The sequence below is a fragment of the Dermacentor andersoni genome, chromosome 7 (assembly GCF_023375885.2).
Source record: "Dermacentor andersoni chromosome 7, qqDerAnde1_hic_scaffold, whole genome shotgun sequence".
In the NCBI taxonomy this organism is placed as follows: Eukaryota; Metazoa; Arthropoda; class Arachnida; order Ixodida; family Ixodidae; genus Dermacentor; species Dermacentor andersoni.
Genome location: NC_092820.1, coordinates 61,317,443 through 61,343,913, shown reverse-complemented (window position 1 = coordinate 61,343,913; position 26,471 = coordinate 61,317,443). Strand labels below are relative to the sequence as shown.

The 26,471-nt window shown below is 43.1% G+C and overlaps 1 protein-coding gene across 2 annotated transcripts; it reads left to right on the top strand.

The window, feature by feature from the left end:
- Nucleotides 1-984: 984 nt before the first annotated feature.
- Nucleotides 985-20,531, top strand: LOC126534855 (epoxide hydrolase 4-like). 2 transcript variants are annotated; one of them, XM_072289062.1, is made up of 6 exons: nt 985-1,199; nt 5,914-6,050; nt 10,897-11,009; nt 15,023-15,200; nt 18,178-18,314; nt 20,037-20,531. In XM_072289062.1, the coding sequence occupies exons 1-6, from the start codon at nt 1,011-1,013 to the stop codon at nt 20,453-20,455; spliced, it is 1,173 nt and encodes a 390-aa protein (XP_072145163.1). In that variant the 5' UTR covers nt 985-1,010; the 3' UTR covers nt 20,456-20,531. The 2 variants fall into 2 exon arrangements, with proteins under 2 accessions (XP_072145163.1, XP_072145164.1); XM_072289063.1 differs by lacking the exon at nt 18,178-18,314.
- Nucleotides 20,532-26,471: the final 5,940 nt, after the last annotated feature.

Below are 26,471 nucleotides of genomic sequence, written 5' to 3'. Positions count from 1 at the left end.
GCGCGAGGACGGCGTTACCACGAGACAAACCTACCACGTATGCATCGCAAAGAAAACCAGTAGCAAATGCCAGAGGAGGTCCACCTAGCCCGTATCCGCTTGCTTTCCTCCTCTGCGACGTTTGGCCTCGTCTCTACTTCTCCACTTCGCTCAACGTGGCCTACATATTCACCTAGGTGGCGGTACTTCGAAGCGCGCACTCCCTCGCACTATCCCCGCCGTGCGATTTTCTTCATCTCCAGGCGAGGTGTCTGGCGGTCCATGTTCGGTGATCTGACTCGGCAAGGAAAACGTTCGTTCCTTCGTTCGCTCTAGCGCTAGTTCCCTTGCTCACTCGCTTCGCTCCCTTACTTTCTCTCGTTCTTTTCTTCGTTCATTCAGCCTATTCGCTCAAATTTTTGGGTTTCTGCCCAATTTTGTTACACTTTCGTCCTGATGTACCATTCGATAACACTACAATTGGGTAAGCATATAGGCTCACTATGTCATATGGCTCTGGCAATAGATGTACGCAATGACAACAACGGCCGATCTCAAAGCACTCAACGCCGCAAGCTCTACCATCTAGACTGTCGGACTTTTGCCGCTGTCAATCGTCCCACCTGGCCAGCACCATTTCTCGACTTATACTTTGCCTAGGGCGCTTGATTTTCATGGATATTTGATATTAGCCTCTGTATCAACGCCCCAAAGTGCCGCATGTTCAGTCCCTTCATGTTTCCGATACGTTAGGTTTATCACGTGCTTATTGCAAGAAATACGCGCCTCAGTCATTCAGTGCAAGCGTTTATTTCCTTCTAGCCGAGATCTTTCTTGCCTTTTTATGAACAGCCTAACAACGCAAAAGCAATAAAATCTTGTGTGACTCACACTCACCACTGAACAAATACATCTGGAAAATTTTCATTTTATAAGCTTCATATAATCTGAGAAGAAATGGGCTGAAGCAATACCGTTCCTTCTTTTTCAGACAGTTTCTTCATTAGATCACCTGACCTACTTCCGCAAATATGGTGCCCGCACCGATAGGCAAACTTATGGTTCTGGCGATCGGAACAAGCATGTGGATCTGGCTCAAGGCTTACGTCAATCTCCAAATCTTTTTGTACGGCGACAGTATTCTCCATCCACTGCACAGGTTGGAGCCACCAGACTTCATGAACAATTCGTATGGACAACATCAATACGTAAATTTGACGGTAGGTTAAACATGCACTTTCCCAGTTAACTTGTTGCGACGATAACAGTAGGACATGACGTGAGCAGTTAGGACCAGTGAAGCAGATTGTCATCGCAGTGAGCCACCAAGGCCGAAAAGGTGGAACCACAAAAAGACGCCGCCAACGGCGGATGTACGCTCTTCGATAACGCCAAGCAGAAAATTGTGCCACATCTTGAAAATGGCAATTAAATTCTCAGGCACAATGTCCCATAGCTAGATACTGTAAATGCAGATGCCTTATACTGATATAGACTCCGCAAGAATTTTGACTACCAGTAGAGCGTATAAGTCAGTGCCGCGAGCGTCTTGGCATTTCGTCTACGTAAAAATGTGGCCACCGTGGTGAGGAAACGAATCCGTGACGTCAGGCTGAGCAGTAAAGTGCCATAGCCACAGTGGTCATCAGCTCACGATTAATTAGTAATAATGTGTCACCACTTTTGTTTGCTGTTACTGAGTTAAAATATTTAGAGTTGCTGGCCTATACATAGTTTATTTTTATTTTGTTACCTATGTCCCGGGGTTGTACGTCGAGCCAAAACGTTGCACAATGTGTTGGAATTGTGTGAATCGAACCGCATCAATGAAACAGCTCTGCATTCGTCTTTTTCCTTTCCTCCTACGTGCATCCTTGAGCCTTTGCAAGTTATTGCACGTTCGAGCAAAGGCGTTTAAGAACACATCTGAGACATGGCTACAACCAGAAAATTCGCAACACCAATCAATTAGAGAACTGAGCCTTGTCAAACAACGCACGCAATATGGATAGGAGGAATTAATTTGTACGAACTAAGATTGTTTAGGTGTACCCGCAGTGTGATACATGAAAGTCTTTGCAAAGACTTACCAAGGGATCGCAGACGCAGAGGGCGGCAATCCAACCCTGGAACTTGTGCTCAGCCGCAGAAAGATATCGCAGCAGGTTATAAAGCGCAATTGTCGAGTTTGAAATACTTTGACACCTAACTCTGTAGTAGGAAGTGTTATACGAGGAGAATGAAAGACCGGAACATGCAGGCAAAAAATAGCAAAATAGTCGTATTTGCAGGCCAAGTCAGTAATATCCCTTTGCAAAACTTCCATTCAAGCAAAGCGTCGGCGCTATTAACTGTTTTCTGGCCCTCACTTTTGCGATTTGGACAGTTCTTGGCTTGTGATTCCTGCGTGTGCGCAGAGCTTCTCCTCTTCGCGCCGTTGGAAAATTTGGGGGGGAATCTTTCTGAAAGGCGCTGACACCTCAGAGAGGGGCGTCTTGTACAGAATCTTGTAGAGAACGCCCCTACAACAGAGTGAAGCAGGTGGTGTGTTTTTTGCTGAGCACCTCTACACCAGGCGCTCATCTAAGAGCTCAGTACTTCTCAGTAACTTGACTATTGATGCCAAAACGACGTCGTCATAAAAGCTGCTACCGACTTCCTTAAGTCGGTGTGACCGTGAGGTATGCAAAAAGAACGGTCCTCACCCATTGCAAGATCGGTATCGTAAGGGCTCTTCTCTCTAGCTGTGGATGAGCAATAACGCTAGTACAGTTGCTGAGTAATAAGCTGACAGGAGCCGTCCCAGCGTTGCCTAAAACATGATTGCATGGAATGAACACACGTCCAAATAAGGTGGCAATCTAGCAAGTTGTGACCAGGTCATTGTTTTGCAACAGTTGACTTCGCAGAGCCAACACCTCAAAAGAACTAAACAGGTTTATTGAGGTCGTGCTTTAATTGAAGCATTTTTCGCCTACTTTCCCAGGTTTGACATGGCATCTGGGAGCTAGGTGCTACTGGGTCGGTTGCAATCTCGTCGGATATAATTCTAGATATATAGACAAAGCATATACATGGGAGGGGGGGGGGCTCCGAACAAAAGTATCATGGAACCCTTGTCTGCTGACCAAGTACTCGCACCTGTGTATTGCGTAACAAAAATGCAACGCCCTAATTAAACCTCACCATATAATACCGGCTCATGAGTATGTCTGAAGCACATCGACGTGGTAATTGGTAATGTTTCCGGGAATCATAATTAACAATTTGTTTCAGTTAGCTTATAAAGCGAAGTTTTGTTTGCGAACGTCCCAGAATTTTCGCACTGTGGCTGCTTGTTGCTGTTGATGTCCTACCGAATAGCTCACACTAAAGAAAATTGGATTACATGCCCGATGGTATAACCGAACCTGGTTCCTTCAGGACCGCAGCCTGACGTTCTAACTATTGGGCCACAATTTTACTTCTTTTTCCTTAATACATAGGTAACGACCCACAAAATCAGCCCCAAGAGAAATTTAAAATCAGTACATCTTACACAAAATACCCCAAAAATTCAGGCAAGCAAATGCATCCAAGCACCATCGCCATCAAATGTTGCGGTTGCACCAAGGCGGATTTGTTGCACCTGAACAGCATGCACACTTCTCACTTGGTCCGCAGGCACAGAGTCCGACAAAGTCTGGACAATCTACAAAGCAAAGATGAAATTTTCTGGCTAAGGACACAAGTGGCAATTTGACGACCTCGGAACAAACAGTTCTTTGCTTGCAACCACAATTTGAAGGTGTGATTCAGCCTAGAATTTATTTTCAGTGCTTCCCACACAGCAGTTCAATGTTCAATGCCAGAATCAGTATGTTCTCAAGTGTGTCCGACGTTATAGGCAACAATCTCACGCGGACTTCTATCGTGCAAACGCCAACAACCTCTTTGAGCTAATCGCCACGTGTGTAACATTGTGTAGTACAAGTGCATGAGAACGCATGCGTCCATGCCGATTTCCTTTACGCCAAAGAGGCAGGAATGAAGCTGGCAAATTTATAGTATTTCATTAAGGGTTTCACGCTCATTTCAAGATGGACGTTGGATAGGCATTATTTTGTTCGTATATTTTTGCCATTTCGTATGTGCCTGTGAGTGGGGGCGCTTTCCTGGTCAATCCGCCATAATGGGCATGTCCCACTATGACTCCTACGTCAAGGTAGAAGATACAGGGTGATGATGTTTAAGTTTTATCAATTAAAGAAAGCCTATTGGAGATAACATATTCTAGTGATTGAGCTGGATTATTCAGAGGGGCGGACGTTACTTGCACGAGAAATTGAAACACGCATTAAACTAAATAACTGAAATCTACTAATTAGCTTTCGATTTATTACTTAACGTACATATTGCCATTTGCGAATTGTAGCCGGTGAGCTTTCAAGGAATGCCCACTTGAAATGACTTTCCAAGTTGACGGCCGTTTGGAAATATGCGCCATCAAACTTGCCCTGAAAATGCATTGTTCCACTTACTTTCTCAAGAAAACGCTCTTTTATGCATTGGAGCAGAAAAACAACCAGAACGCTCATGTATTTTGTTCTGCACTTTTGGTAATAATATCTCGAAGCTGGTGCCAACCTGGAAATTCAATTCAAGTGTATACGTTTGGCAAGTTCAGCGGCTACAATTCGTAAATTGCAATACGTGTTGCAAAGTAAAAGAAATTATGGGGTTTTACGCACCAAAACCACGATCTGATTATGAGGGACGCCGTAGTGGGTGACTCCGTAAATCTGGACGACCTGCGGTCCTATAACGTGCACCTAAATCTAGGTACACGGGTGTTTTCGCATTTTGCCCCCATCGAAATGCGGCCGCCATGGCCGGTATTCAATCCCGCAACCTGGTGCTTAGCAGCCCAATGCGCGTTTGTATTTAAGCTATTATTCAATTGAATATGTGTTAGGATTTTTCGTTCTATTAATGTCCGCCTCTTCGAATATTGAAGTTCAATGACAAGAAATGTCATCTGCAACAGGAGATTTTTAAAAATTCCATAAATCTTACAAGAGAAGCCCTGTATAATGTCGGCTTAAACATACGTGGGAAGCACTGTACACCAATCTGTTAACAGAGTGGTGAATTATATTTCTAGTAAGTTCTTGGCTTTACTTTACTTTATTTGATTTATCTATAGAATATGTTCCACTTGGTGCGTGCTCGTTCTTGTCCAATCATCCAGAATGAACAAGGCATGTTTCACTATGGCTATAGAGGTACCCAAGCCTTCACTCTATTGACATTTGACAATGTGACGCTCTAGCTTGTTATATTCAACAGTTGTTTTTGTTCATTAGCGAATAACACTTTTTAAAACACACTATACAGTTCACGCACTCTCTGATTCATCTTTCTATTTTTCTTGCAAATTTCGTCTACTTAAATATTCAGTCGATGAGTATGCCCTACTGGGTAAATTATGCATCGCATAGCCGTGTGGTTCACGTGAGTACTAAAAGATTGTACCGGCCGAAAACGTTATAGTGGGAGGGCATGGCCCTTGCACCTATGCCATGGTACCAAATTGAATTTTCTCAGCTGAGGAGCTTTGAGCAAACGAAAGGCGTCTTGCAGAACATGTAGATTTTGAATGAATGGCCAGGAATGGATATAACTTGTATTTTTTCATAGGTTGTGAGCGATGTATCGCATAAAGAAAAAAAATTCCGTTGCACAAGGTTGTGACCTTTAGTGTACGTAAACATTCCATGAAATTACACGTTGCTCAGCATTTCATGATAGTGAGCATTTGTTGTAAACAAAATGGGACGCATTGCCTTTAGTTTTAAAGCAGTTACGTAACCGCTTCACAGAACCTTCGCTTCAAATATATTACAATGTGTGCGTAGTATCTGCAAAATTTTTAATTGCATGGACAATTTTCAGAACATTACTGTTCATTATGTGACAAAGGGATGCACGGAGAATGACACAGCGAGGCCCATGTTACTTTTCCTGCATGGGTTTCTCGACTTTTGGTACTCTTGGAACAGGCAAATACCTAGCCTTAGCGAGGAATTTTGGTAAGAATGACATCTTTGTGACTTCTTTTAACGCTTGATGTGACGTAGTTTTGAGCAATTTATGTTAGAACTAAGCAAAAAAACTTTAGTCCTAGTAGAATTAACCGCATCAGAAATGCAGATATGATTTTACTAGAAACAGCGTTCAAACGGATGAGGCTTACTATATAAAAGAGTACAGCACGACCATTGTCTACCAACTCGAAGCTTATTCAAAAACGTGTTAATAAGAATATGTCCCCCTAGTAACATACCAAGAAAAACCTTAGAATTAGATGAAGAAAAAATCCATTCTTCATCGATGAAAACCGCTTTTCTTGACAACATCGCCAAAGGATGACTTTCAATTTGCGCGCTTCACCATCGTTCAACGGGTGGTGCTGTTTGATCAAAATATTGAGTAGTGAGCCAGTGCCAGGTAAAGTAATTAAAAGAAATTACTTCTGAAGCTAGAGTGCATCTTGATTCATAATGAGCCACTCGTTTATGTGGCAGACACGATAGAGCTCTATATGTTGCAATATTACTACTGTATATTCTAACACTGCCAACACGCATTCCCTGGTGAGGTGAAAATTTCTGCTACCTCGTCTATCTTTGTTTGGCGTTGTCTGAGGTAAATATTTAAATTAGCACTAAATGAGCTTACTAATTCCTTCTTCTCTTCAGATAAGAATAATTCGTCTTCTTTTAAAGTTTACTTGCAGGCCCGTACTTGAACCTACGGCACCATTTAGAGCGTGCGGCTATAAAACCCATTTACATATCTGCCATACCTCCCAAATTTTCCGTAAAACTGGCGAATGTGGGGTATATTTACGATTTAACGAAGGATGTGTCAAGTTGTACGAAGAAATAATTATCCTTGCGATAAACGTTCTCTCGTCCGCCTTCAAATTTGCTGTTTGAAATCTTCTGATTGCAAAAAGACGGACGACGTGTACTTGCTTTGAGCGAGATTATGCATGCAAGTTTGTGAATCGGGTGAAACGAGCGGCAGCAAATTCGCTAATTCGTCTAAGAGCCTTTTGTTGTTTGATAATCTCTGCTGTTACATGTTTTCTTCTGCTTGTGTGCTATGTCTAAAACAAAATAATCGTTAAAAAAGAGTATGCATCCATCAAAACGGGCTGATCATTCATCATCAAAATATTTTTATGTCCACTGCAGGACCAACAGGTCTTCGATTATTCCAGTCTTGGACGAGCTGATTCAAACTTGCGCCTCCAGATTTCCTAATTTCATCTCCACACCTAATATTTCGCTGTCCTCGATTGCGCTTACTTTCCCTCGGTACGCATTCTGCAACTCTTATGGTCCACCGGTTATCTGCCCTACGCATTACATGACAAGTCCCATTTTTTTTTCTTATTGTCAACTAGAATGTCGGCTATCACCGTTCGCTCTCTGATTCACACCGCTCTCTTTCTGTACCTTAACGTAACGCCTAACATTGTTTTCTTTTCATCACCCTTTGCACGGTCCACAAATGGCTCTCTAGCTTCTTTGTTAATCTCCAATTTTCTGCCTCATATGTTAACAGTAGAAGGCAATGATTGCACACGTTTCGTTTCAACGACAGTGGTTTGGTCGAGCACAGGTTTTGGTAATGCTTGCAGTGTGCTCTCTAACCCATTTTTATTCTTATGGAAATTTCCTCATCATCATCAAGGTCCCCTGTGAGCAATCGGCCTAGCTAAACATATTCCTGCCCTGACTATTCCTGCCCTGACTGGTGATCATGAATTCTTGCTTCGCTGTAAGTCTGTTGAACATACCTTTATTTTCTGCATAATAATCTTCAACCCTACTCTTCAGTTTCTCAGTTAAGGTCACCATCAATCATCTGTTGCAATTCATCCGCAGTGTATGTCGAACAAATCAATGTCATTTGCAAACCAAAGGTTACTGAGATGTTCGCCTTTGATCCTTACTCGCCAGCCGTCGCAGTCTAGTAACTGAAATACTTCGCCTAAGTTTTCATATCTGTGTAGATATTGCCAAAGATATTCACGTATGCCTCCTGTACTCCTTGATTCGGCAATGCCTCCATCACTGCTGGTATCTTTACTCAAATTCATTTTCGTAATCTATGAAAGCATTATAGAGAGTTTGATTGCTCAATTATCTGATCGATGACATGGATGTGATCTATTTTCGAATATCCCTTCCTTAAGCCAGCCTGATGCCTTGGTTCACTGAAGTTAAGTGTTACACTGATAATATTCGAAATTATCTTCGTGAATATAATATACATTATTTAAAGCAAGCTAATGGGCCTGTAATTCTTAATTCTTTAACCTATCCCTTCTTATGGATTAGTATAATGTTAGTTTTCTTCCAGCTCTCTGGTACAATTGAAGTCGTCAGGCATTGCGTATAAAGGGCTGCAAGGTTTTCAAGCATCATTGATTAAAACGACTGCAATTCCTTCAGGTCCTGCCGGGTATCCCCACGACATGCCTTGCAAGCCCATTCTCATAGCAACCTTTGAAGAATACCGTGCAACCAACCGGTTCTTGCCTGCACGTCTCGGTGTCGTGTTCGCGGAATATTACTGATTCTAAATTTCAAAATTTGACAGGTTTGCATTCAGCTTCGTGCGTTTTATTAAGATAGTTGCGGTATCCACAAATGTGCACTTCATACTTGCGTCCATGTTTTTTAAGGATTCTTTTCCTCGCAGTTTACTTATTTCTAGTCACTTTTCCATCAGAGATTTACATACCGGCAATATTGAGGGCGTGGCTTAAGCCATCCACGAACGGGCCTTAATAAAAAAAAAAAGAAAATCATCGTTACAAGATAGGGACTATAAAAAAATGGTTGGCAGTTTCGCCAGAAGGAGCGAGGTATTGACAGCGATATCAAGGCTTAGCGTTAAGTTTTGAATCTTTGGACAGTGTTCTGTACGACATGTTGGCGCAACGTAGGACGCAGGGCCACTGTCTCTTAGCAGGAGGAACAGCGCCATGGCAACTATCAGGCGTCTCACACCGCGCGCTTCTTATTTCCTTCAACACGCTCAGAAACGACCGCTTCTTGCGCCGGTTGTGCTTGTGAATGTTTGTTGAATGCTTGTTGTAATACTCCACCTCTGATGTGGAGTATTACGTGAAGAGGCTAGGAAAGGATAAGCATATCGAAAAGGAGCGGTATTCAACTCGTTACGTAACGTTTAACAGTAATAAATCATAGGTTGCACGATAGTTAGCGTTGTTACTGACAAGTGTTGCTTGTGCATTGTAAGGCTGCAGAAAATCAAGAACCCTGGAAATGGATATGTTATTATTACAGTTACTTGCCGCTCACGAAAAAATATATCAAGGAAATCCTACTCTTTCCTATGTAAATACCACTCAAGCAATACACAAACACTAGATAAAAAGACTGCTTACTTCATTTCTAAACGTAACAGGATCAAAAATGTATTGAATTTAGAAAAAGTAATTTCCGACTTATTAATAACTCGGCAATAATCATTCGCACTAGCTATTCAGTTATTACGAGAATAATTAATTCACTGTAAATAATTTATAGCCATTCTGTTTAATTGAGTAAATATTTAGGTAGTTAGAAGGTTAAAATTATATAATAGTTAAGGAAATAATTACGCGCAGGCAGCTCTTTAGAATGTGGTGACAAGCGCTGGGTACAATTAAATTTAGAATAACTCGGGGAAAATCAAGCGTTTATTTTAACCGACTATGTCATTTAAACTACGTAAACTACAGCAACAAAATATCGCGAACAACAGAAACTGCGAAGCACACACGCGACCCGCGTACACCGGGGAGAACTAACAAAAGCAGGAATGAGCGACGGATCTGGGCGACGGCTCTGCTGTCGCGTGGGATGGCGATCGCCTCTTTCAAGTGCCGGACAATTCCACGCCGGCCGCTTCACGGCAATGCAGGGAGCACCGCTCCTGAACAGACTGAACCCTTCTATAGCACACTGTAATATCACGCCACGGTGCAAGTTCGCACCGGAACGGGACGTGTTAAGCAATATGTAGAAGGAACCTGCTATACAGATGTGGAATGACGCATTGTAGTGAAGTTTCTCACGAACGAAGGCCCTAAAACCGAGAGAAATTGAACCAAGTTTCCAAGCGCAGTAACTAGGCAACACGTAGCCACAGAACAGTACTCGAGTGGTGCAAACGGTTTCGAGACGTCTGGACGTTAGTGGATAACAATGTCGGACGAGGTAGCTCCACGTTCACTTCCGTGTTCTCAAAGAAAATCCAGATATTTTGACATCTAACCTCTGAAAATCGCCGAGTAACGCTTCGCCACAGGCGCCATCCGTCCCTAAACACACTCTACAATATTATTCACGAATACATGATGTACCGCAATGTCAACATAATACTTTGAAAGAGAACAAACATGCTACCAACTGCCACAGGAAGCAGCACAATGCCATCCCGGTTTCAGAAAGAAGGAAGCGATTAAAAATACAACAGGGCAATGCCAACAAACAGTATTGCCGAGCGTGGGTATTAAATGAAAGAAAAGAACAAGAGACTTTATAAGAATGCTAAAGTCATGAAAATCGTCCGTGATGCTCCACAAGACTGCACACGCAGTTGCTCAAGAAGTGAATTTCTTGAACAATGTCCACTACGAGACTGACTGCCGAATTTTTTTTTTACAATGCAGATTACGTTAACACTGACATTGAGGCTACATCTTGGTGCCTTATTTCGTACATTTGAGCTTTCCCTCTTAATTTTGATCTGAAAGCGCCAGTAGGCTCATCACGGTTCTTGCGTTTGTTACATCATTATTTACGTCATTCATTCCGGTTCAACACCTCTTTTCTATTTCTTTCGCTAAAGTGTTGTTGCACCAGACTTGCGCGGCTATGGAAATACTACAAGACCTGAGGACACCGCCCAGTACTTGATGCCGAAGCTTATCGAAGATGTAAAAGGACTGCTTGAACACCTAAGTGAGTGCTATAGCTTACATTTGCTCTTAGTAACTCTCGTTGCTCGTGTCGCTGGGTCAAATTGTTCAGGCGCCTAATGCCGACAGACAATAACCATCATTGTTGCTGTTGATTTGTGTTTGTAATTGTGGCTAGCCCTTTCGAACAAACTGAGCTGTTATGGTCGCGTCATGCACTGTAAACTAATCGAGAAAATAAAGTCTATCGGAATTGAACACAATATAGTAGAATGGATAGCAGCCCATCTGTGAAACCGAACTCATTATGTTATCATAACTAATTATAACTTGGACCAACTCGAAGTTTATTTAGGGGTACCACATGGGTCCGTATTGGAACCATTATTATTTCTCATATACGTTAATGACATCGCTGGTTGTGCAGAAAATGGAGCAATGTTGCGGCTCTTCGGCGATGACCTGGTAATTTATACATGCATGCAAGGAATCGATGACCAGCTTAGACTAAATATTACATTAAGCAATGTAGCCCGCTGGTGTGACATGTGGGGAATCGAAATTAATCTTACGAAAACACAGTATTTAGCCATAACTCATAGAAATGCAATCTTTAGGTTCAATTATACATTAATGGGTAACTATTTAATACAAACTGACACAGTAAAATATTTAGGCATAACCTTTACAAGTGCGTTAAAATGGAATACCTATACTGATAATACATTACGAAGTTCTTCCAAATACTCGGTTTCTTGCGAAGAAAATTAACTGCAGCACCTTCCTATGTGAAACTAACAGCATATAAAACTTTACTAAGGCCAATTCTTGGGTATGGTAGCATAGTGTGGAACCCGTACCAGAAAGGGCTCTTACAGAAATTAGAAAGTATTCAAAATAAAGCGTTGTGATTTATATACTCTAAGTATTCTTGACACGAAAGCGTAAGTGCTCTTAGAAATGAAGCAGCACTGCCTGCCCTTGTTTGTCGGCGTCATGTGGCTGTCATGAAGTTTTTTTTTTATACTATGTAATGACAATATTAATATAAATAAGCGAGATTACGTGCAGCCACCACACCGACACTCCAATAGAACCTGTCATAATAAACACATCAGGCCGTATCCGACACAGTGCGACACGTTTAGATATTCATATTTCCCGTGGGCAATCGAAATCTGGAATGCGTTACCAAAGGAAATTGTAGAATAAGATTCTGTGGATGGCATTGTCGCAAAATTGGAGCCATATTTTGGTTGCTCATGAAAGTATTTGAGCGCGATATTTAAAGATAAGGAGTTGGTTGAATGATTCGACACTAGTACACGTGTGATTGTATACTGACTTATGATTTTAAATGTAAATATTGCAATGTGCTTAATAGTGGTGTTTCATTGAGCCCCGATAACTGCAAGAATGGTATACAACTAATATTGCAATTGTTTTGAGCACCTTGATTTTTGAGAAACAAAGAAAGTGTCTTGTGTTGAATGCCAGTGTTGTTATATGGCAGGTTTCTTTTCATTTCTATATTTTTTTATATTCTTTTTCTTCTTTTTAGTTTTCCCTGTTTTTTTCCGTGCTCATGTGTGTTCTTACAATCCACTTCCTGCTTGGGCCTGTGCAAAGGCCTACAGTATTATTAAATAAATAAAATAAATAAAAAAATAAGTGTTTGCGATGTAGCGGGTTGGCGCATCGGGAAGAAACACGAGAAGACTTAAGCAGACATTCAAAGTAGCCAATGTGTATTGAATTAGGCGTGTTTATAAATACAAAGGGAAAAAAATATAAGCGAAGCATAAACTGCGAGACTGATTCCTCCTAATTAACTCACTTGCCGTCATATAACTGCACTTGCAAACAGACAAACTTGCAATATATGGATTAGAAATTGAATCCATAATTTCGCACATTGAACTCACAGTAAAAATCAAGCAAGAACAATTTTTCAACACCGTTTGACATTTATCAAGGAGAGAGAGAGAGAGAGGAAAGGTAAACAAGTTAACCAGAAGCAAGTTTATGGTGGGAGACCCTGTACGTTGCCTGGGGAAAAGAAAGTTAGAAAGAAAGGAACACCAGAATAAAAAAAAAGCTTCTGAACTACTACAGGCGTTCACTGAGTCCGCTGGTTCGCAAAAAGCACAACGCTGCTTTAACTCCCTTCCGATAGGAAGCAGAGCCACATCTGTGTTGGAGGTATGTCTCTTCTGACAGAGATCGGTCATCAAATTTATTTAGCACAGTCGTAAGTGAGCGTGTCTGTGCACAATACTGCGGATACTGGCACAGAATACGGATAATCGTTTCCTTTTCGCCGCAGTAGTCCCATATTGTGGTATCGGCCATTCATATGCGAATGCCGTAGGCGTTGAGGAATGTCATTACCCATCCATAGTCGGTATAAATAGATCGCGGCTCTTCGGGGCAGTCGTGATGGTACCTGGAGACTTAAGTTAAAGTACACGGAATGTAAGCGGCAAGAAGTATTGAGGAACTCGTTTAATTTATGGGCACATTGCATGTCCTCCGGTCAAAGGCTTGCTCCCAACCCGCTTTATTTTTCTGAACAAGAAAAACCACTTTGGCCGCTGCTCCATTGGCGCCCTCAGTGTATAACCAAGTGTACGAAGTCTTACGTGTATCTTGTTGCCCTCACTCATCCTCCTGTTGTATACCTTACCATATTTTTGCCATTACTGGTAAAAAATAACTAACGCACTCCCCCCTACAAGGGTTTTTCGTTAGAAGGTATGTCAAATAAATTAATAAGGCAAGTCCGCTATTGCGCGCTTGTCACTTAGAGTACCACAGCCACGCCGCGCGAACGGCCTTACAGGTAACCTGATTTACTACCGTCAGTACCCACTCAATTATTTAACGTCAGGTGCTGTCTCGTTATAAATAATATAGTAACACCTACAAGGCTCCGTCCCGTTGTTATCACAATGCCGTAGGACATTGTAAGCGGCACCATGGCTTTTTTCGGCTCTCCTTTCAGTACCCGAAGGGTTATTTAAGAGCGAACCTACGTCGCCTAGCTCCCCGGGGTTTAGCGTGTCATCGTAGTCTGTCTCGCCGAGTGAAGAGTCTCGATAAATAGAAAAGTACGCGTCTCAATGTGAGTTTAGAACCAAGGTACCCCTTTAAGTGAAAAAAAAATAATTATTGCAAAATTCATAATTACAGCACTTATAAACTACTGGCATTTCCAGACATACATCGCTGTGGTATATTTCTTTAAAAAACGGGTGCTTAATTTCTCAGAATGAGCTCATTTCTAAGATGTTAGTTTGGTGTAGTTTATTGCGGATGAAGAATCAGGCAAGAACAATCGTTCTTTTTTACAACTGCCGTTTGCTGATGCGATCAGCAACTTTCAAGGCCCGTGATATATTCAAAACACACCATAGGTTCAAGGCCCGTGAAATATTCAAAACACACCATAGGTTCAACCTTCAATACAAGTCCAAGTGGGGGGCCTTGCTGAAGAGCTCGGATTTCGCGAACCAACTACAGGCCGTCCAGAGGGCCCGCGACGTCGCGGAGAGTCACCACCTCCCTGTCCCGTCGTGGGCGGCGCCACCAACTTGATTGGGGAGCCTTCGGTTCCCCCAAATTAAGTTCCTCAGGACACTCCAATAAAGTTCTTGTCAGTGTCCCACCATAGGTTCAGAAAGCTTTGCTGTAAATGAACATTTCACTTAATAAGGACCGCAGTGCCACACATCAATAAATGCATAAAGGGAAGGAAAATTATTTTTGATGTAGAAAAACCCAAAACCCTTCGCAATATTAACAAGCAAGAAGTATTTGTTTAAAAGCAATTGGTACTATCCAAAACGAAACGGTGCTGATTGGCGGGTAATATGAATTTATGGTACATGGATGTACGCAGCTCTTCCGAAGACCAATTTCACTCATGTAATTTGCTGTGAATTACGTGATGTCTTAGATTAGGGACGAAGTCATCAGGCAATTCTGCAATGAAATAAACCGTAATAATTCACGTTAAAGTGTGCAGCTGTGAAGACTAACACTTTCTAAATGCAGATTCAAACCACACAAGAAAGGTGGTTCTCGTTGGTCACGACTGGGGAGGCATGATCAGCTTCTGCTTTGCGACATTGCACGAAAACTTGATCGACGGCATGGTGATCATCAACGGCATGCATCCGATGGCATTCGCAAGACAACTCTTTCGAAGCGTGAGGCAAATGAGAATGTCCTGGTACGTCAGTGCTTATTTTCATTCCGATTTTCAGCTACAGAAGGTTCCTTGCTGTTCATTTAGATACCGGTGTCTACACTGCAATGAAAGGACGTGGTAGCAAACGTAATTGTTGTCAGCCGGATACATTTGTTCCCGTGGAACCTGATAGAAAACGATCCCTGAATTAAAGATCTCAAGCTTAGCACTGGGTCTTACAGTGCAGAATCGTATATTCTTTCACTGCGCAATAAAACTGATTGCAGCAAACAGCAATAAAATATTCTACGCCCGAACACCACCCTTCAGTGTAAGCACAATCACTACGTACACTGACGCTCATACCCCTCTATTTATATGTTCTGTTGGCCTTTTGATTTATAGATGGTGTTCTGGGATATGCGCTGAAATGTAATCTTCAGCATTACAAGAAAATTCACGCCACAAGCGATTAAGTAGCGATGAACTATATCAGATTTCAGCAAAGTTGACAATGCATATTCAACAGCTCTTAGACTACATGGGCAGGATCCGAATTCCCAATTAGATTTCATTACAATGGCAACAATGACAAACACTAATTCACGCCTTTTCTTTCTTTTTTTCTCTATGTGCATGCCATATTGTATAATTTCTCCACGTATAGTTCCATCACCGATGAATAAAATTTATACAAAGCAATTATTATTCGCAAAATACATTAAATATACATGTCTGAATTTATATTTACCAGGAAAACTAGGAGATATGAAGCACTTTTCATGAGTGTGCTGGCATGAAATCTCCAAAGGAGTTGCAGCCAAGACGCAGCTGGAAACATTCGCTTGACTCTGGTATGCAGTATCGCCGCACCGGTAGCTACTTCACCAAGAACGGATAGGATGTTGCGCGTTACTCTTTTGGAAGCAGGAGCGCAGCTGTTGTGCTGATGCTGATGACCTTGTATGTGCTACAGCTTAAAATAACGATGTCACAGAACACTCCGAGACTAAGTGCCCGTTTGGTTGGCGCAAGCAGTCTGCGCATATTAAGAACCAGCTGCTTCCACGTCCAGTAAATTGAGGTTGACGCGACAACGGAGCCGTGCCCTCTTGCTATGCAGAAGAACGCCATTGGCAATGACCCACTACATACGGCAGACTTCTAGCCCTCCGGGAGACTTCACAGTACGCACACCGTAGTTTCTTTGTGCTCGATCCATCACTGTGGCTGCGATTACAGTCACCCCTGTCCTGGTGGGACACCACGCTGCTGGGCCCCCTACGACTAGGTGTAGCTTTCACAAATTCGTGCTCCGTCCTCATTGGAATTGCTGGCTGCCCCACATGCGACCACGGCCGGTACTCGTGAGGAGACCATCCGTGACTACTACAGTGACCATCGGTGACCAGGTGACGGGTACCACTGCACCCACTTTGACATCCAACGGCAACCTCTTTGAAACGCACTCAGCCAATTGGACGGTGTATTGTTTACGTATGCAGAGAGCCTGGGCTCTTGGCCTCGCCAATCACCAGCCTAGAAAGATATGCGCGCTATCATGACCTTATCGCCAGAAATGCACGTCATCCGCGGCTATGCCAGAGCGAAAAAAGAAGCACTTTCACTTTGTTTCGAAGGGTTGTGGCAGATATAGCCACTATAGCATCAATTATTATTATAATTATTACATATCGAAACACACATACACGGACAGAGAGCTAAATGGGGAACGTGCAGGCTGACTACTGCCACCAAGAGGCGCACAAAGCCTTCCTACTCTTTAGGAAGGTGGGGAGAGAAAAGGAAGTTGAAGATAAGAAGGGAAGTAAACAAGGAAGAAACAGCAAGACGAAATTACAGCAAAAACATACACGCAGGAACATAAAAAAAAGCATGCAGATCGCACTTATCACAGAAGGTTTTACAAAGAGAGAGTAAGCAAAGAATATTTCCTTCCCTGCATCTTCTCTCACAAACAAGAATCCAAGCCAGTTTCTTGTTGAAACGTAGGCCGGGTGTGAGGAGTCTGGTCGCGTCAAGAAGCACAGCCACACGGATACAGGCACAGATCTTACACTGCAGGTCAAGTAGGCTATGCACCCTCAGTAGCGATGCAGGGCATTCTAACATAAAGTGCTCCAGTGTCTCGCAAAAACCGCAAGAAGCACACCCCATTGCATCAAGTAGATTGCAAAAAAAAAAAACACATTCAAATTTATTCCGACGAGGAAACGCAGATGTGAATAGCACCAAACAATACCCACTGACGAATGTCATTTATAAATAAAGGTTTATTGGGATCGATTGCAGTTGAGCTGAAAATGTCTGGTTACAATACGACGCAGGGAGGTCCACAGTAGCGCCAGAGTTCTTTATTATTCTCTGTGGAGGAGGATCGAAGTTTAATTTATTTACGTTTAATTAATTTTTTAACGTTTCATCGTACACAGTCAACGAGTTGAACTGTTCAAAATATATTCTGAAAGCATTTGTATTTTCAAATAGTCCCTATAAAATGGGACAATATTCAATTTGATTTTCAAAACTTTCGAGTATTTCCGTATTCATGAGACATGCAACTGAGCTATTTCGGCGGGGTTGCTCGTTTGACGCAGACGTTCAGCAGGGGACTTCAAAGATGGTGCCTCAACGAGAACGGGAATAAAGGGGTGCGATCTATGTGAAACATAACCATATGAATCCAACAGATAATGAAGCCAAAGAAAGCATGGGGGAAGTTATGTGCAGGTTTATTTGAAATGTAGTAGTAAGCTGAAAGGAAATGAATGTTAACGAATAAACAACGTGCCCACGGTGGCAGGCAAACGCACAAACTCCACATTACGCCCGTGTTGCACTTCCAAGTGTGCTACGATGGCGACAGTTCCCCCGTACACATTATTGGGTACTTATGCATGTGTACGAGATCTAACCCGGAGAGCGGAGAGTAGTACTGGTAGAGGCAGAGTCAGTGGTAGAGCCTGTATTATGTGACCAACTCATATCCTTATTGCAGGTACCAACTTCCATTTCGACATCCCGTTATTCCCGAGCGGTACTTGATAATGTGGGATTTCCGCTTCTTTGAGAAAGTCCACAGAGGTTTCACTAAAAACGAGACAGAGGCGCACAAGTATATGTTTTCGCAGGATGGTATGTATATTTTGCCTAGGATCGTTACATATAAAAACATAGAAGAATACTGTGGCACATGTGGGCCACATCCTAGAAGAAAGTAACTTGTGAGGTGCTAAAGCACTTCCCGACATCAGTGACAAAACATTCCTGATGAGTATTCAATGCTACGTTGAACATAAGATCCAAATATTTTTTCGCAACGCGTAAGAGTAACCCAGAAACCTTGCATGACATATCACTTGCTTTCTGCTGCGCCTTTTGAAGCCTCTGCTTGTTTCCACTTTGTGTAACCTCAGTGATCACATTGCAGGAAGCGCGACGGCCCATAGACACCAGCCAGGGGGCACACGCATCGACAATTTCATTTATGCATTTTCGAAGAAACAGAAAAGCGGTGGTTGTTAACGCGTCCCACCAGTCCAATCGCCGCTCCTTTGTGGTATTCGCGCTCTTTTTCTAAACGCCCGCTTTGAGGAATTACCGTAAGCTCTCCACGGAAAGAAAGAAAGAAAGAAAGAAAGAAAGAAAGAAAGAAAGAAAGAAAGAAAAGAAAGAAAGAAGCGATAGGGAAGACGCTGTTATCGCGTCAATCAAGCTGAGTGTAACTGATGAGTGAGGGGACACCAAAAAATTAAGCATTTCACTCAGTATATGTGCGTTTATATTAAGTCCTCCTTTGAACATATTTTCCGTTTTGAAATCATGCTCCCTCGAAATACATCGCACTTGTTCCAGCGTGTTGCTGAGTTAAAATAAACAAGATGATGTTTAACAACATCATTCGTCAATATATTAAAGATAAACAGGACTGCAAGCATCCTTCTTTTTTATTTATTTTATTACGCTAAGTAGATAACCCTGACCATCTGTACTGCAGCACGAACTCTTCGTCTTACGCCGGAAGAGATCCGAAAGACTGCGTCGAGCTCTCACATTTAGGCCGCAGATACTAAGGCGAAAAAATATCGCTCACGTTTCGTGGATGATGCAGTTTTAATCTGACTATATGAGTAATCTTTCTTTATGACGTTAACATCACATATGATGAAACCTAATATTGATTAGAAATTGGTGGTCATATTACGAGAACTTGTAAGCACCTAGCGTAAACCAAGCAGATATCGATCAAGCCCCAGCCCTCGTAAACATCAAAATTTTATCCGGCTCGGTTTTTGAGAAATGAGGTACTCGCAGAATGCTGAATTTGTAACCAACAATATGTTAATGTAATCTTTCGTCTAAAGTCTTGCGCCCACAGAAGTTTACGCTTCTCCTAAATTTCGCGCTCCATGGTGTTTCGTAGAATTGACAAATCATATAATAATCGAAATATGCGTGGCCACACACGGTACAGTTCTGCAGTGTTTTTTATTTCATATGTTGTTATTCTTTCATATGTCATTGTGAAAACTGCTGAAGTGGCAGGCGTGCGCCAGTCTGGATGAATACGAGTACGATCGATGCGAGAGCGTAGATGATCATTACTGTTACCTGAATATCACTTCTTGCATGCCTTCCTCATACTGAAATAAGGCACCTGATGTCGCCTTCGTTCGAAATTATACGGGTGTGCATTCCTAAAATCATGAGCGCGGTTTCACTGACGGCCGCAACAAATCGTAATAAAATGAGCATACGTGATGAATGTTTTCACAATTTATGCGATATGATTTGTGTCTTTCTTAAAAATCAGCATGCTTTCTTTCTTCTTGTTTATTTTTCCTCTACTCATTCAAGGTGCGCTGACAGGTGCCATAAGCTACTACCGTGCATTCAACAACGACAGTGATCAACTACGGAAGCTGCCGTACAAGAAGATTAACGTTTCCACTTTGATTCTGTGGGCAGAGGAAGATGCATTCATTATGACTCCGATCGCCACATATAACCATGAGTGGTTGAACATGTCAAACGTCGTGTACTACAGAGGCGCAGGCCACTGGCTACCCAGAGAATGCTCCACGCAGGTAACGGAGCAAATTCGTAAATTTGCAATGAATTTCACGAAAAACACAACAGCGACAAAAGAAGTGAAACCAGAGAGCATGCCGGGAACGTGTGAAGAAGCCAGCTTTCCAAAGCGGCGGGGATGGTTGTCCATATTGTTTCCGTGGCTTCCCCGTAATGCCAGGCTTCCCAAACCAATGAGACAATAAAAAAGGACCGGCTTTCACATGCACATCGACGAATGGTCCCCGCAATAGCGAAATAAAAGCAACGTTTTAAAACGCACGTATATTTATGTAGTACTTCAAAAAAAGCAGATAAACCCTGCTGCCTTCAGAGAACGTTCGATCAAGGAATGTTACAGCTACGTGTTATCATTATTACCATATTCTAATCCTCCTAAGCCTCCTAATTACCGTAATATGTGTTTTGGCTGGCAAACACTGATTCACTTATCGGTGTCCAACATCCTGGCTTGTGAATTTCTGTGCGACTGCACGTAATTGTATACCATCTAAAAGTCAAATAAAATTTTAATTATATTCTGCAGTTTTACGCGTGGAAAACCACAATATAATTATGGTGCATACCATAGCGGGGGACGGCGGCTTAATTGTGACCACCCATGGTTGTTTACCGAGCACCTGAATGTAAGCACACGAGCGCGTTATAGCTTTAACACTTTTAGGATACTTCACGCACTTTCCGTGCAATATCTATCTATCTATCTATCTATCTATCTATCTATCTATCTATCTATCTATCTATCTATCTATCTATCTATCTATCTATCTATCTATCTATCTATCTATCTATCTATCTATCTATCTATCTATCTATCTATCTATCTAGCCGCCTACTGGGCAGTCCGTGGTCAAACGGTTAGCGAATCGGGATGCTGTGCTGACGTAACAGCGTGCGAAGCCAGTCATCCGATGAACTTGGGTCATTGAGTATGTTCCAGTGTGTACATACGTGCCGCTATTCAAACAATCTCTTTCGCGCAGACATGGATCACTGCAGAGGCGGGACTAGGTAGGTATCGCTGTTCGAAGAAACGCTTTTAGGCCGACTTTGAGTACTGGATATGTGCCACCTGGTCTATAGTGGTCTTCAGTGAACCATTTTGACGTCAACTTGGGTCACTGGGTATGTGCCAGTATCTGTGCCGCTCTTCGACGAGTGCATTTGAAGCCCACTTGGTGAACTAGGTATGTGCCACTGGGAATGTACCATACTACAATGACGAAAGATATCCCTTGAAATTGTTCGATGCTGAGCAGAATCGAATCCGCGTCACAATGGTTCATCAAAGACAGCAACACGACGCATTAGCAGGCTGTGCCACAGATGCACTGTGTATGTGTCGCACTTCAATGAACCTCTTGCCAACGGGGGTCACTGAGTATGTGCCACTGAGTGTGCGGAAAGCGGGGGAACGATTGTCAGCGTTCGCAGGCACTGGTACGCCACGCTTCTAGTCTCGGAGACCACGCGGACTTATCAGCAGTGCCACTAGATGGCGCAGCGTCTTCAGAAAGAAGGAAGGAAGAAAAAAGAAAAGCGGAAGGCAGGAAGGGTAACCAGAATAACGTCCGTTTGACTATCCTACACCGGGAGAATGGGAAAGGGAGAAACGAAGATGACAGGGAGAGAGAGGAGGGAACTAAACAATTAAATTAAGCGGTGAGCTCGCCGACAGCTGTGGTCTAATAGTAATTGCACTTATAGTCCCATACGTTCACACAAGCCCGTCGTCCACAAGAAACGCAAAGGTGCCATTGCCGCTTTATGGGCCGACGAGAGATGGGGGCGGTGTTCCAGCAGCACCTGCACGGAAAGCGGCCGATTGTCCAGTTTTTGGAGAGCGTTAGCAAGTTGTTGTCTTTCTAGGGGATACCGTGGACAGTGGCACAGCAGGTGGTCGATATTTTCTTCGGTGCCGCTGACCCCGCCGAAGAGGAGCCCGGTTGCCCCATGACGCGTCTCTCAGCGTTCGCTCGCACTGCTCGTAATTAATTTCGGAGGCCACGCGCAGGCTTCGCGGCGGCGGCGCTAGATGGCACCGAGTGTTCTTCGGGAAACTCGAAAGAAGCGTACACGCCTCATAACATGTTCAGACGGGGCCTAACTTGGTGTGGTTATAATGATTCAATGCTAGCGCATCACTGACGACAGTCTTTGTGAGATCGGCTCTGGCGCACCTCTCTTTCCTTATTTTTTTGTATTACGTTCCCGTCGAATTGTGGCCAATGCAGCCGGGATCGAACCCACGACATTGAGTTCAGCATCGCAATGCCATAGCTATTCCGCTACCGCGGAGTATCAAATAGGACCAGATTTTATTGGGGTGCTACATAAACACTCTGGAATAAAATCAAGGTAATACGCTGATTTCCGCAATTTAGACGCACAACACGCGCACTGCCTTCATGCAGTGGGCGTGTCGCTATTCGGCACGAATAAACGATCAGATAAAGACCAGCTTTCGTGCATTTGATATATATATATATATATATATATATATATATATATATATATATATATATATATATGCGTTTGCATTTTTTCGGGCTTGGTTATTTTCTGACTGTGAGATGGCATCAATGAGCGGCTATTTTGTATGCCTTTCTTTAATAAAGTTTCGTTGAGATTCAGCGTCGTGTCCTGTCATTTCTTACCCTTCGTCTTAGTTCTGGGCGCTCTTCTACCAGATCACCACACTAACTCGCAAGCCGTTGTTGCTTTTGGCGTGATGGTATAGTCCAGGTAAAACATTATTTTGGTGTCGAAAAAGCGAAAAGGCTAGCTAAACACGTCCACCAACCGTGACGCTGGTTTTCCTGCCCTGTGCATGGAAAAGGTGGAAGGAAATAGCCTGAAGGAATGAACTTGACTTCAGTACACGTATCAGGCCTCCAAATTATGGCGTGATCATGTCATATCGTCGCCAGAATATTTTCAAATGAGTGTGGTATATAGCCAAGACGATCTCGAACATTATGCCTGGCGTAATACCAAGCAGCCTCACACAAACTTTCCCGAACGTCGCATAATTCGTGAAACACGTAAATTTTATGCAACTTCAAAACTGAAATCCAAATTAATTACGAGGTGTAATGTCCCGAAATTGCAAAGTAGATGAGAGACTCTAGAACATTTTTGTTTCAACTTGTAAACAAAAGCTCTTCTGAGACGACAAGGCTAAATACGGAATTCATCTGCCTGACGTGGGCCTTGCCAGCCGTACATCGCTCAATATGTAGGTGTAAAACACCTGTGTCGGTTGGAATAGCATCTGCTGCTTGACAAGGTGTACTAACAAGCCCAAATGAGCACCCTGTTGCTGAGCGCGCAAAGTACCGCGCATAGTTAACATTGTGTTCATTTGAGCTGGCTGGTACATCTGGTCCAACAGGATAATTTGCGAAAGCGCCACAAGGGACACAAACAGGAGGCACAGGTACGCCATGGTTTGCGCGGTGCACGATGCCCGAACTGCATTCCGCCTCCATCGGAATACGGCTGCCGTAGCGTGGAATTCAAACTGTGGCGTCATGCTCAGCAGCAGAACCCCGTGGCTATCTGGCCACCGTGACGCACTTTCGTAGCTTCGCCACCTAGAGTGGAATACAGATATTCGGAGTTGTACAATATTAAGGTATTACTGCAACTACTTATTCAATGTAGGAAATGTCGGCTCCAACGAAAACATTCGGCTGTCGGTGGTGCTACTCAAGTTAATAATAATAATATTAGTAATAATAATAATAATAATAATGACTATTATGAGTATTATTGCTTATTATTATTATTTGGATTGAGACATATATACAGTTAAAGGAAAGAAAGAGAAAGCAAGCAGCAGGTTGGTAACCACCATCGGAAGGGACACGACACCTGTATACTTTCTAGGAAGGTAGGCCACAGAAACATTGAAATTGCAGGTTGGAGGACGTTATTTGTCAACTAGTCTCAGGCGTCACAGTGATTTTTCAACTGTACTAAGCCCTAATTCCATGCTTTCGCTTTCGTTGGACAAAAATGCGCTCCGTCAAATTATGTCCTTCGTGGAACCCAAAGACGAACTAGTAACAAACATTGATGATGTGAACCAAAGTCTACAACCAAGATGCAGTTGGAGTCACGTCATATATTTCGCAGTGCGCAAGTATAAGGTCGTAAAGAAGGCAACAAGTTACACAGCGCTACGGCCTCGTACTTCGCTGCTCGACTGTCGTAGTGCACGCGACCTGCACTCAGTTACGTCGAATGGGCAAGAGCTCTGTGGGAGTTTGAGGGCCAACTGTGGTGATATGGTATTTATAGCGTGAAATCAATCGCCACGAACTGGACTACACTCATGCCCGATACACGAAGAAAGTGCTAATAACATTCACAAAAACAAACAAGAGATAAGCCGTGCTTCCCGCTTTCGACGGTCCGCAGAGCCTTCCTTTTACCACTGGACATCGCCGTCACATAAACGACACCGTGGTAAGCCAAGTAGAAGAGAAAGCGGGAAAGCGACTCATAGGTGCTGAAGCCACACCTTTCGTACATGCAGTTCGTCGCACACTGTTTAACAGCCCCTAACTGTCATTGTTATACTTCTACAAGCGCACAAAGAGTTCAATTTCGCTGGAACTTTGCTGCAAGTTGGAGGCCAGAGATCATCTTTGGCCCTGGTTCTTGTGAACGGTGCCTCCGGAGTCACCGGCCACCTGGAGCTAACGCTGTTTCATGTTTGATTCTTGGATCTTTTGCTCTGACATCTGTTCTGCGAATTTCCGGTGTTCAATTGAGCTCCCTTTACATCCGAGTATCCTGGCGGCTATGGCTAACCTTCTGTAATCTATAGTGAGACTGGCCTACTGCATTACTTATTCTAGCCGTAACGTACGGCTAGTGACTAGATTGTTCAGATATCCTTGATGTGGGTTACGTGCCACTACTATAGCCACTCAAATATTACACAGGCTCCGTACCTACCTCTCCTTCCATATTTTTGGATGTTATCTGAAAAAGCACGGCGCCGTCTTACATCGTGGCGAAAATTACAGAACAAATGTTGAAAGTTCGTTGTACTGCATTCAGAAGACCTTCGGCACACGTGCATTGCTTTCCTTTCTTTTTCTGTGACTTATTAACAATGTTATTGCAGTGGAGCTGTTAGAACCTCACTGGGTTTCTCTGGACGTTCGCCGCTTCGCCCAGCTGGGGGAGAGACAGCTGAGAGTGAGTGAAAACAGAGTATAAAATTCTCAGTACCGCCGGAAAGGTAGATACTTGGAAAGTAGATAGTTGGAAAGGAAAGTCGATAGTTGTACGAAGTAAGAATAGTAATTTTATCGGCCGCATAAACTCGTAACCATTCGCTTACTAAATTAACAATAATAGAATGTGTAAGCGTGACTCCACGAGTACGTAGAAAGAAACAGAAAGAAGCATCATTTTCAACAGGTAGTTCACACGTAAAAATTTAGCTTCTAAGTATCCTATCATTCGGTCGCGCGTTGTCTCATTTCCAGAGGCTTAAATGCTGTGGTAGCAAACAACACGGGTTTCTTTGTAATTCTGTCGCAGGGATTGTTTCCTGAAAAAGCAAGAAATGACATAGAAGAAAACTTTAGGCAAGCCTGCATTCGCCAGGCTAACGTGAAAGATCGTGCTACATTCCTCTTGCGGGATTTTCATCTCGAGTCATTATGTGCTACAGTGACGAAGGCTAAGAACAACACTCTTGAGCTTTTTTTCACAGCTAATACCGGTAAGCCTAACATACCTTTCAGAGCCATAGTTACCGAGACAAACACTCTACCGATTTGCACATCTGCGTGCACCTCGGTACGGGCTGTCGGGTCGTAATGGCGTAAAATTAACGGAGACGTTATCAAACGACGGAGCTTTGTGAAGGCCTCGTCGCAATCGGACGACCACGAAGTGAGGGGCCCGTTGCTTCTAAGTAGCTTTGTCAGGGGCGATGTGATGGCGGCGAAGTTGCGGATGAAGCGTCTGAGGTAAGAACAGAGACCTGTGAAATTGCGAAATTCTTTGAAGGACTTTGGCTCCGGGAATTCGGCGACGGCCTGAAGTTTGGCTGGAAGGAGTGTATTCCATCCTTACATACGACGCCACCTAGAAATTTCAGCTTCCGAGCTGCAAATCGGCACTTCTTTAGGTTTAGTTGTAGGCCAGCGTTTATTAAGCACGTCAAAACACAAT